We start from the raw sequence: 13,044 nt of genomic DNA, 5'->3' as shown, positions 1-13,044 counted from the left end.
GTATTTAAATATGGGACGTAGAATTCAATCAACTGCAGGTTATTAATTGATTTTCAAACCAGCAGTAATTTTATCACGGGCCGTTAGCTGCAAGTACACCGTCAGCTTTGCCAGAAAGAGGCCAGAACTTCCACGTGCAATTTAAATAATGTTAGGTGCAGAAAAATTGTAATATGGTCTCCTCATTCCATAGTAATCCCATTCAGAAGATTAATCTGTGAAAAGTTGAATTTTCTGTGAAACACCTTTGGTACAGAATATGTAAATTACTGCAATAAACAATTCCCTATATTACACAGGAAGAGGTTATACCTATCAGGAAAGATTGAATAGGCTGGGGTTCTTTTCTCGAGAGAACACTGAGGGGGTGACCTGATAGAGGTTTTTAAGATTATGAAAGGGTTTATAGGGTAGACATAGAGATGTTTCCACTTGCAGGGGAGACCAGAACTAGGGGCCATAAATATAAGATAAATCCAATAGGGAATTCAGGAGAAACTTCTTTATCCAGAGAGTGGTTAGAATATGGATCTCGCTATTACAAGGAGTAGTTGAGGCGACTAGCATAGATGCATTTAAGGGGAAGCTAGATAAACATATGCGGGAGAAAGGAATAGAAGGATATGTTGATGGGGTTAGATGAAGTAAGATGGGAGGAGGCTCTTGTGGAGCATAAACACTGGCATAGACCTGTTGGGCTGAATGGAATGTTTCTGTGCTATATTCTTTGTAATATATCAGTAAATGTGTATTTTTATATACTTTTTTGTTTTGTTTAAAAGGCTAGAAAATCCAGGTTTTTATGTAACAGTCACGTCTTCTATTTTTGCTTACAGCTGTTTATTGGAACCCTGCTGTTCACCATTCTCCTGTTCCTCTTGCCAACTACAGCACTCTACTACCTCGTATTTACACTGGTAATGAGCTTTGGTTGTACTTCAGTGAACATGAACGAGATGCACATCATTAGTGCATAATCTGTGATAAATTTTCTTCCATGCTGTTACACAGTGGGCCTGGCCTCTTAAGCTGCTGTAGTACATGGTTCACTGTATTTCTGTAGATTAGAGCACGGTTAGAAATTAAATTATAATGCTGTTTTTCTACTTGATTTTTTTAAATATTTATAGGGTAGGTGTTACTCTAATCACAATGTAATGTAAATTGGTCAATTCTTTGTACGTTAGTTTTTGTTGGGGTCTGTGGCTGAACATAGGATCCCATGTTTTTATTTTCACCCTTCAACAGTTACGATTGGTCGTGGTTGTCGTGCAGGGTCTCATTCACTTGCTCGTGGACTTCATTAACTCTCTCCCGTTATATGCATTAGGACTCAGACTGTGCCGACCTTATGTCCTTGCAGGTAACACTGTAAAAGCTGAATTAATTTGGTTTTGTTCTTTTGGACACAGTGGTTCATTTGGTTTTATATTTTGGATGCTTGCATGAACAACCAGTTATCACTAATGCTGTAAATATAGGTCCTTTAGTACTTCTGTAGACATAATTTTACATATCTCTATTGTTTCCAGATCTTTGTGTAGAAATGCGTTTCCATTTCCAGCATGATATTGTGATTAATGCTTAACTCTCCTAGACGTTGTTTATTTGAAGTCTGATATTATTGCTGGGGACCAGAAAATCTCCACCCACAGACTTTCAACCAAGCGCATTGGATCAGTCCATTATAAAGTGCTAATGGTTTTATAATATGTAACTGGATTGATAATTGATAAAACCAAATGAACTTTGCCTTTACAGATGCTAGTTATGGTGTTCATAATTTGGCTATCATTGTGCTGTAGTTAAATTTTACTATAAAACTTAAAAATACCACATCAAAATACTTGCTGTATCCTTTTATGGTCTATAATTAAAAATTTGTAATCCAGAAGTTGATCTCGGTATGGTTTTATATTTCTATGCTTTATCTACAGCTGGTGTTAAATTCCAAGTTTTTCAGAAGGTTGCTGGCAAACCTCTTCATTTGTTAATGCAGGTACAGATACCGGTATTTTCACTAAACTTTATTCAGATTGGCCATCTTAATTTGACTGTCAGCAAACAATCTGACTTGATTTTTCTTTTAGGATTGTAGTAATGATACAGCGCTTTTTTTTAGTTCCATGAATTTTATATACTCGGTAATGATCTGTTTTGTACATTTTTCTAATTTGATTTCACCAAGATCGCCCATTTCCCCATCTGCCTCTTCCATTACTTCATCCCCACTGCTGCTGAAATGCTTATCCTTTGTCACCTCCAAACTTGATTACTTCAATGTTCTCCTTCCGACTTTCACTCGTCACAAGTATTAACTCATCGAAAACTCTACTGCCCGCACTAAGTCCCACACCTCCGTATCAGCTTTAACCTCACCAATTTGCTTTGGCTCCCTGTCCTCCAGTGCATTGATTGCTGTTGTTGTCCTCCCCTACTAGCCCTCCATGGACTTGCCTGTCCATACCTCTGCAACTTGCTTCAGCCGATATTCCTGCGCACGGCCTCCGTTCTCCTAAATCTGGCCTTTTTATTGAACCCCCTCCCCCCACTGCACCTTCAGCCACAGAGGTTTCAGCTGTCTCAGCCCCTCACTAGTGCTCACCCCAAACTGTCTGGCTTGTTACCTCTCCCTCCTCCTTCAAAATTATTTTCAAAACATACCCCTTTCATAATGCCTTCAGTCATAATCACTAACCCTTCTCTGGCCAGTGTTCGGTCAACTTTGCCTCGGTGAAGCACTTTAGAACATCTTATTACATTAAGGGTACAATGTAAGTGTAAATTGTTGTTTAGTAGCTTTTTTTGTAGTGCATGCTACAACAGTTGCCAAGAAATGTCAAGTATTGCAGGTTAAAGTGACCGTTCGGTGGTGTTATCTAGGTAACTTAGCAATAGTTTTTATTAAGATCTTGAAAGCTCATTAATCATCGAACAACCGCTTTGGACAGGTATGTACCCTCTGAAACAATAGATGTGATAGCTTCTGCACCAAATTGTTTGTATTTTATTTACCCACAGAAGGCAGTATCATTTATGCCTAAGTGGATATGAAATAATTGGATAGTTTTTGATCTTATCATTGGATACTTTTATTTTTACACGCTCCAAAGCTTCAAGTGTTAAAGGGCAGGAAAATAGACTTTGCAAAAAGCTCTTTTTTTTTCAGTAATCACTGCTGTTCTCATGACAGATTAATCCCCTGACCTGTGGGATGATAATCAGGCATTACAAACTGCCAACCTACAGCTGTTATCCAAAGGACTCATGGTCAGCACTGTGTAAGAAACTGTTCCTTGGAGAACTGATTTATCCCTGGAAACGCAAAACTGAGAAACAAGACTGAGAAGATACAGCCTGAAAGCAGCACTCCTAATGAGTATGTCTGTGTCTAATTTCCCGCATTATGTCTGCATTGCTATTTGTTTTAAAGATGGAAAAAGTTTTTGTTTAAAACTGGTGTGAATCACTATGATTTAAGCTGGTAAAATGTTAAACTATTAATTGTCTTGTTTAAAAAAAATATATAACTTTAAAATAAGTGATTTTTACTATTACCAAAATTATGCTGTAAAATTATCAGTAGATTGACATAGTACTACAAAGTTTCTAAAATTAGAATTATAATAAAATTGAGAGAGGTTAAAATGTCCTTTGGGATATTAAAGTATCCATGTCTGAAAGTACAATTTCACACTTTACCTCTTCTAATGCAGCAAATGCACTTTTCCATATATTGAGTGCAGTGTACGAGTTCTGTAAGAATGCACTTCAATTTGCTGCAAACTTGAAACATTATTGCACTGTTTTTAGACAAATCACTTTTTATACTTTAAAGCCAAGCATTTCCTTTTTGTATTTAGTGACATCTTCCATATATATTGGTACTTGAATAGTAATTGCCCAATAAATGAAAATGAGCATTCTATCATTTTTAGATCTAGTCAAATTGACACAATCATCTCTAAATTGAAGGAATACTATTCTTCTATTGATTTCAGAGAAATTTAAAAGGGAAACCTTTTTTAAAAAAAAAAATCTGATTTCTATCAAATGTTCAGAACCCTGTGTTGCCCTGTAATGGAACAACCTGGCTAATTATTTTGCATTTTGTTCACTGCCACGGTGACAGTATTGTTTTGCATAGATTCAGGGAAGGGTGATCTCAGTGATTTGTATTCAATAACTGTTGCAATGCTTCTAAACCATGTTTCTGTCTTTTTTTAAAGACGATATTTGAGTAGTGCATTTGTACCGCACAAGCCTGTGACCGTATTATTCTTTCTAGAATGCATTGTACAGAGGGGGAACAATGGGATATCCATATTTTATAGAACATTTGTCTGAGAGCTGTGTTCGTGGGCAAATTATTGAAGTGTTCTAAATAGGGCAAGATCCCCTTATGATCTTATGGGGTATCCAACAAATCGCAATACTAAGTTACATTGGCCCAGAATTTCCTGAAAACTTATGCTGAAACAACGTCATAATGCTGATTTTTTTTTGGGGGGGATGCAAAAGATATGCCTGAATTTCCTTACTCTTTTATGCCAATTCTGCGAAACGTCTGCTGAAACCCTCTGCGACTCATTAACATAGCATACATAATGAGGGACTTGAAGAAGGAATGTGGTGTAAGATCGTCTCTTTCCACGGACCCCGATTGTTTACGCTGATTTCCACTTGATACATGCCTGTTTTTAACAATCTGGCGTATGCTAATAAGATTCTCAGGAAATTTCGGCGAACTCTCCATTGGGAAGATCAGCGTAAATTGCGCTGTTTCAGAAAATTCCGGGCCATATCTGTGATCGGAAAAGTTCTGTTTTTCTTCTACTCATAACATTGTTACTTTGACATTGTTACTTTGACAGGTTTTACGTGGAGGGCCAAATGTGTTGATATGTATAAAAGTTGATTAGTATAATGAATAAAATCTCTACTGATGCCATTTGTGTATTTGTTTATCTGCAGGAATATTTGCATGCACAATTTTATTCGTAGTTTCAAGTGAAACCCAAGCAATCTCAATTACTTTAGCATGCCAGTATTAACTCATTATTTAATTGCCAAGACAACAGTAAAGTATGGTGATCACAGTGCCATGATTTCCATTTTAGAGAACTCTAGTCAACTGCTCTTGATTATATATGCAATTCTGATACTTAACCAGTCTTACATTATACGTTCATGACATCTTAAATATATCTTTCAGATTGTAAACTTATTGCTGGCTGTATTTATTTGCCCATCAAGTGGTTTTATTTCAGTTTGTAGCATAAAGTATTTCATATCTCAAATTCTCATACATTTTAATGAACAATTGGTGCAGCTACAAGGGAATTGTTCAGTCTAACCAGAGCAGCTTCTGCACCTTAATTGGAATCGAGCTTTTTTCACTGAAATATTTTTTTGATAATGCAAATGGTTTGAATATTATAATAGATTTAAAGAAATCACTGCTTATTTTTGCCCTCTTCTAGTCTCTCTACCATTTTTTAATTACTTTTTATTTATATCTAATCTACCTATATTTTTAAATGTTGTAAACATGTTACTTGCTTTTCACTTAACATCTCCCAGATCCCATCCTGCAGTTTGAAGGGAGGAGCTATATTGTATAAATGTGCCTCTAAGCTGCTCTGAAGCTGTTTTTTCAGGTACCATGAACAGCACGCTGAAGGTGTTTTTATATTACTGGATTTTCTTGCTCCTGTCTAGGGAGAATTATGCCATGCACTATTATCTCCCTTTCATACATTCAGCACTGGGAGTCAGACTTCACCGTACAATCACACAGGACCTGCTCCCCACATTTAGCTTTGTGGAACAGGCTGATTTAACCCAACAAATAAGTCATAGGCCCGGACTTGTGTGGTCTTTGCTGCTGTTGGTTCCCTGCTACTTGTACGAGAGAAGGGCAGACCTGTGTGCCTGCAGTCTGCGGCAGAATCATTGAGTAAAAGAGCCTTGACCTGATTACATCACAGGCCAGTTTCACAATTTTCTCATTTCAAATGGAGACCTGCTACCACTGGATCAATTTTCTCACTTACGGCACTGGTAGACCAAGTGTGCCTAAATTAGATAACAGCCCTGTGGCATTAGAGTTTTTTTAATTGCTTTAACACTTTCCTCTGGAATGGAAGTTGCTGAGGGTGCTGCTACTCTTAAAAATTACAGGTGTCATTAAACGTTTTTTTGCTGTTCTGTTTGACTAAGCAAACATTCTATAGTATGAAAATATGCTTCCATTTGAAGAATGCTGACAGGACTAATCTAAAAGTAAGGAATTTACCCATCTTCTTTTCAGAATCTTCCTTTTACTAACTAGAAATGGATAAATTGAAGATACAAATTCTCATGCTTCTGTAATGTATATTGCACAGCTTTATGTCTAGTATTTTATGTCACAGCTTCTCAACAAACACAAAGTGTAATTTGCATGTTTTTTGTACAATTCATGTGTGTGTAAAAAGTGTGATGTTGGTAATGTGGTCCGGAAATAATGCTTTGAACTTTGCAAATCGGTCTGAACAAAGAAACTCCATCCATGGCTTCATCACTCCCCTACAAGAAGCAACAGGATATAATACTTAAATTCCTATGAGATATCCACCCGGAAGAGTTCATTATTATATACAATGGCTATTAAAATGGATGTTGTTTCGTTAATTCATAAATTTGCACAATGGTCATGCAAAATGCTATCAAGTAATCTATTTTTATATATATAAATATATAGGATATATATATATATATATATAGTGTTTACTCCTGTTTCTGGCCTCAACCATTTAATCTTATAATGTGTCAGGAATGCACCGTTGATCTATTTGAGTAGTAATTTTATTTAATCTCTTAAAAAAAAATCTTTAATACAGCAAATTATATAAAGTTGCCATCTAAAATGCCAAGCAGATTATCCATAATCATTGTTTGATTATTTGTAGGTAAAGCTTTATATCCCTGAATGATTTATATATTAACTTTCAAAAGTTTCCTCTGCACCCGAAGATTGCATAATGCTGAGGAAATTATTTAGGATGAGAGGGAAGAGAGAGCAGCTTTTTTAATCTGCAAAGCTGTGTTTGCAATAAATTTCAACTTGTATTTGTATGATATATTCTGCTTTCTTATAGATCATTTGTTTATGAAAATCCATTAACGATTTAGTAATGTCTGAATTATGAAGATCACAGTTTTTTAAACCCAACAAAGGCAATTTCATTACATTATAAAATTGTACAGAAATGTTTGCAGGATAGCTGAATGATCGGTGGATCTAATTTTGTTATAATGTAACTGAGCGTGCACAATACTGTGTAAACTGGAGAGCATTTGCTGCCCTGTACAGAGTGGTTTTCAAAAGTCATTTATAATAGAAATGGAATTGGACCTAATCACCTTTTTTATCAGAGGGGTTGATAAACCAAGAACAGGAGTAGGCCATTTAGCCCCTCGAGCCTGTTCTGCCATTCAGTGAGATCATGGCTGATCTGTGACCCATATCCCTTAATATCTTTCGTTAACAAAAATCTATCAATCTCAGATTTTAAATCTAACAATTGAGCTAGCATCAACTGCCATTTACGGAAGAGGGTTCCAAATTTCTACCACCCTCTGCATGTAGAAATGTTTCCTAAGTTCACTCCTGAAAGTCCTGGCTCTAATTTTTAGGCTATGTCCCCTAATCCTAGACTCCCCAACCAGTGGACATAGTTTCTCTCTATCTACCCCACAAGTTCCCCTTAATATCTTGAAAACTTCAATCAAATCACTCTTAATCTTATAAATTCCAAGGAATACAACCCTAGTTTGTGTAATCTCTCCTTGTAATCTAACCTTTGGAGTCCAGGTATTATTCTAGTGAATCTATGCTGCACTCCCTCCAAAGCCAAAATATCCTTCCGAAGGTATGGAGCCCAGAACTGAACACCGTACTCCAGGTGTAGTCTAACCGGGGCTTTGTATAGCTGTAGCATAACTTCTACCCTCTTGTATTCTAGGCCTCTAGATTCGTTTCTATACCTGTCCATGCATTTTAATGATCTATGTACAGGGACCCCTAAATCTCTTTGGACCTCCTCTGTTTTGAGCTTTTCATCATTTAGAAAATATTCTGACCTATCCTTTTTAGGTCCAAAGTGGATGACCTCACACTTGCCAACACTGAAATCCATTTGCCACAGTTTTGCCCATTCACTTAATCTATTAATATCTCTAATTTTATGCTTCTATCTACACTGCTTACAATGTTGCCTATCTTTGTGTCATCGACAAACTTGGATATGTGGCTCTCTATCCTGTCATCTAAGTCGTTAATAAAGACAGTTAATAGTTGAGGCCCCAACACACACCCCTGTGCGACTCCACTAGTCACATCCTGCCAATTTGGGTACCTGCCCATTATCCCTACTCTGTCTCCTGCCACTCAGCCAATTTCCTAACCAGGTCAATAATTTGCCTTCAATTCCATGAGCTTCACCTTTAGCTAACAGTCTTTTATGAGGGACTTTATCGAATGTCTTCTGGAAGTCCATGTAAACAGCATACATAGACATTCCCCTGTCCACTACTTTAGTCACCTCTTCAAAAATTCAATCAGGTTCACCAGGCATAACCTACCCTTTTCAAATCCATGCTGGCTTTCTCTGATCAGCTGAAAATTTTCAAGGTGTTCAGTCACTCTATCCTTAATTATAGACTCTAGTAATTTCCCGACAACAGACGTTAGGCTAACTGATCTGTAATTACCTGGTTTCCCTCTCTCACCTTTCTTAAATAGCGGAGTGACGTGCAATTTTCCAATCTAAAGGAACGGTTCCTAAAACGAGAGAACTTTGGAAGATTGTAGCTAAGGCATCTGCAATGTTCTCACCTACTTCCTTTAAAACCCTGGGATGGAAACCATCTGGTTCTGGGGATTTGTCACACTTTAGTGCCATGATTTCTTCACTACTGTTAATTTGCTTATGTTAATTATGTTGAGTCCCCTTCCCTGATTCAAAATTAGTTTCCTTAGGGTGTCTGGCATGCCATCATCTTCCTCTACTGTAAATACTGATGCAAAATAATTATTTAACGTCCACCATTTCCTTATTTTAATTTACAATATCACCATTATCAGTTTTTAAGGGGTCCATGTTACTCTTGAGCACCCTCATTTTCCTAATATAATTGGAAAAAAATTTTTGTGATAATTTTGACAGGAGTATAAGAAATAGGTGCAGGAGTAGGCCATCTGACCCCACTATTGAGCCTGCTCCGCTATTCAATAAGATCATGGCTGATCTTCAACCTCAACTCCACTTTCCTGTCCAATCCCCCTATCCCTTGATTCCCTTAGAGTTCAAAATTCTGTCTATCTCAGTCTTGAATATACTCAACGACTGACCATCCACAGCTCTCTGAGGTAGAGAATTCCAAAGATTCGTTAACGGACAGAGAATAGGAATAAACGGGTCATTTTCGCGTTGGCAGGTTATAACTAGTGAGGTGCCGCAAGGATCAGTGCTTGGGCCTCAGCCGTTTACAATATATATTGATGACTTAGATGAGGGGACCGAGTGTAATGTATCCAAGCTTGCTGTCGATACAAAGCTAGGTGGGAAAGTAAGCTGTGAGGAGGACGCAAAGAGGCTGCAAAGAGATATAGACAGGTTAAGTGAGTGGGTGAGAGGGTGGCAGATGGAGTATAATGTGGGGAAATGTGAAATTATCCACTTTGGTAGGAAGAAAAGAAAAGCAGAATATTTTTTAAAAGGTGAGAGACTAAGAAAGGTTAGTATTCAGAGGGAATTGGGTGTCCTTGTACATGAATCACAGAAAGTTAACATGCGAGTATAGCAAGCAATTAGGAAGGCAAGTGGTATGTTAGCCTTTATTGCAAGGGGGTTGGAGTATAAGAGTAAGGAGGTCTTGCTGCAATTATATAGAGCTCTGGTGAGACCACACCTGGAGTACTGTGTACAGTTTTGGTCCCCTTATCTAAGGAAGGATATACTTGCCTTAGAGGAGGTGCAACGAAGGTTCACTAGATTGATTCCTGGGATGAGAGGGTTGTCCTATGAGGAGAGATTAAGTAGAATGGGCTTATATTCTCTGGAGTTTAGAAGAATGAGAGGTGATCTCATTGAAACATATAAAATTCTTAGAGGGCTTGACAGGGTCGATGCTGAGAGGCTGTTGCCCCTGGCTGGAGCATCTAGAACTAGGGGTCATAGACTCAAGATAAGAGGTCGGCCAGTTAGGACCGAGATGAGGAAAAATTTCTTCTCAGCGGGTTGTGAATCTTTGGAATTTTCCACTCCAGAGGGATGTGGATTTTCAGTCGTTGAGTATATTCAAGGTTAAGATCGATAGATTTTTTGGACACTAAGGGAATCGAGGGATATGGGGATAGGGCAGGAAAGTGGAGTTGAGGTAGAAGATCAGCCATGATCTTATTGAATGGCAGAGCAGGCTCAAGAGACCATATGGCCTACTCCTGCTCCTATTTCTTATGTTCCTATGTAATATGGGTTTGGCTATTTGTTGAAATAATGTAGGGTCAGACAGAACTGGTGTTGACTTATAATCTTATAACCTGAGTGGTTCTGTCAACAAGTGGAACTTGTGAGCACTTTACAAATATTTGCAGAACCACAAAATTGAATTATATCCTAATTTTTTGTCAGGTGCTTGTTTCAGGAATAATAAATATAAAATTAATTTGGCTTGAGTGTTGAATGCCAAAACAGTGGTTAATGTGGTAAAGCTCCTGATGAACACACATATCGTAATACACTATTGCTGCTGGTTCACAAGTTAAATTTGAGTATGTATTAGCATTTAAAGAGGAAACGTTGAAAAGAATAAAATAAACTGCTACAAGAAATAACTAACGGACAATTAGGATTCGCTACGCAGACTGGCAAAAGATAGGAAGTGGTGTTGCACAGGGATCGGTGCAAGAACCACTGTTCACAATTTACATTAACAATTTGGACTCGGGATTCTAAAGTACAATTTCAAAATTTGCCAACGATACCAAATTGGGGGGTGTAGTTAATACAAAGGAAGAATGTGTTAAAATGCAAGATGATATTAATAAAGTTACGGGATGGACATGTAATTGGCAAATAAATTTTTTATAGGTTTGAGGTGGTGCATTTTGGTAGGAAGAATAAGGAGGCCACATACTGCTTCGATAAGAAGAGTCTAACTGGGGTTGAAGAGCAAAGGGATCTCGGGTACAGATACACAAATCACTAAAAGTAGTGACGCAGGTTAATAAGGCCATAAAAAAGGCAAACCAAGCACTGGGGTTTATTTCCAGAGGGATAAAATTGAAAGGCAGAGAAGTTATGTTAAACTTGTATTGCACAGTTCTGGTCTCCATATTATAAAAAGGATATAGAGACATTAGAGAAGGTGCAAAAAAGATTCACAAGGATGATACCAGAACTGAGAGGATATATTTATCAGGAAAGGCTGAACAGGGTGGGGCTCATTTCTTTAGAAAGAGAAGAGTGACCTGATAGATGTCTTTAAGATAATGAAAGAGTTTGATAGGGTAGACGTAGAGAAAATGTTTCCACTTGTGGGGGAGTCCAAAACTAGAGGTCATAAATATAAGATGGTCACTAATAAATCCAATAGGGAATTCAGGAGAAGCTTCTTTACCCAAAGAATGGTAAGAATGTGGAATGTGGTACCACAAGGAGTAGTTGAGGCAAATAACATAGTTGCATTTAAAGGGAAGGTAGATAAGCATATGAGGGAGAAAGGAATAGAAGGATATGCTGATAGGGTTAGATGAAGTAGGGAGGGAGGAGGCTCATGTGGAGCATAAACGCCAGCACAGACCAGTTGGGCCCAATGGCCTGTATCTGTGCTGTAGACTCGACCTAACTCAATGAACATTTTGCAAGCATATACTTGGTTTACAAGCCTGTGATCTAATATTTCATATGGAATCAAAGAATTTTACAGCACAGGCTATGTGGCTCACTGTGCTTGTGCCAGCTCTCAAAAAGTGCTTTCCATTTAGTTCCATTACTTTGCCTTTTCCTTGCACATTTCTAATTTTTCATTTTCAAATATTTATCCACTTGCCTTTTAAAAGCTATTATGGATTTTGCTTCTTTCGCTGTTTCTGGTTGGGCAATCCATGTTGGAAGAAGACTGCATTAAAAAAATCTCCTCACCTCTCCCTTTGTTCTTTTGGTGATAATCTTAAATTTAAGCCATCTAGTTAACGACTCACTGACCAGTGGAAATAGTTTTTCCTGAATTACCTTATCAAACCCCTCAGAATTTTGAGCACCTCTATCAAATCTCCTAATCTTTGTTCTAATGAAAAGACTTTGCTTTCTCTAGTCTCTCTGGGTGTTGTTGCACAATTTCCTTATTGTTGTTTAGCCTCTACTCAGCACTTCCCTCCAACAATAGTGAGATTGGTAAACTCAATGTATGGGACATAAGCCTAATGTTGCAGTATGTTGGTACTCCAACATATTTTTGCACCAAATTCTAACCTCATATACACAATTGAATTAGCCATATGTTCAAAATTAATACATCGTTTGCGGTTAAAATATAACTCATTTATCCTTAATCCCATAGGGACCATTTCCTGCAGTTAATTGTGTGAGCAAAAATTTAGGAATGCACAAAGTTGTACAGCAGCTAAGAATGGAGCTAATCAATTGTTATGACCTCTGAAAGATTTATAATTCAGCTACATTAGTATTGGGAAACAGGTTCCTTAGTGTTGCAGTAGAAGATTTAAAATACATTCTGAAGATTAGTAGTACTTTAGCCTTTGTTTGATCACCACCATTGTTCTATTGTGTATTACTACCATACAGCACTATATGCATTTGTCAAAAGCAATGATTTTACAGGGTGTGGCATAACAGGTCTGTGGACTTCATTTTAGATTCTATCTGGAAGACTGAAGCTCAATACTTTTGTGTGCTCAGTGATAACAAATGCTTTCTCTCTGGTGGCCTTACCACAGTGACCTACAGCACATGGGAAGCTTGATATGTTCCTGGC

General features: G+C 37.6%; 1 protein-coding gene across 2 annotated transcripts in view; it reads left to right on the top strand.

Annotated features, from left to right (window-relative positions):
• The window catches only part of pigq (phosphatidylinositol glycan anchor biosynthesis, class Q), a 44,681-nt gene extending 39,730 nt beyond the window's left edge, over positions 1–4,951 (top strand). For both annotated transcript variants that reach the window (XM_068003159.1, XM_068003158.1), the window contains exons 8-11: positions 837–917; positions 1,249–1,363; positions 1,938–1,999; positions 3,194–4,951. In XM_068003159.1, coding sequence (XP_067859260.1) covers positions 837–917; positions 1,249–1,363; positions 1,938–1,999; positions 3,194–3,346 — 411 coding nt within the window. In that variant the 3' untranslated portion in view covers positions 3,347–4,951. The remainder of the gene's footprint in view (positions 1–836; positions 918–1,248; positions 1,364–1,937; positions 2,000–3,193) is intronic.
• Positions 4,952–13,044: the final 8,093 nt, after the last annotated feature.

The sequence above is a fragment of the Heptranchias perlo genome, chromosome 22 (genome assembly GCF_035084215.1).
Source record: "Heptranchias perlo isolate sHepPer1 chromosome 22, sHepPer1.hap1, whole genome shotgun sequence".
Taxonomy (NCBI): Eukaryota; Metazoa; Chordata; class Chondrichthyes; order Hexanchiformes; family Hexanchidae; genus Heptranchias; species Heptranchias perlo.
The sequence above is the reverse complement of the archived record's forward strand: the minus strand, read 5'-3'. Positions and strand labels throughout refer to the sequence as shown.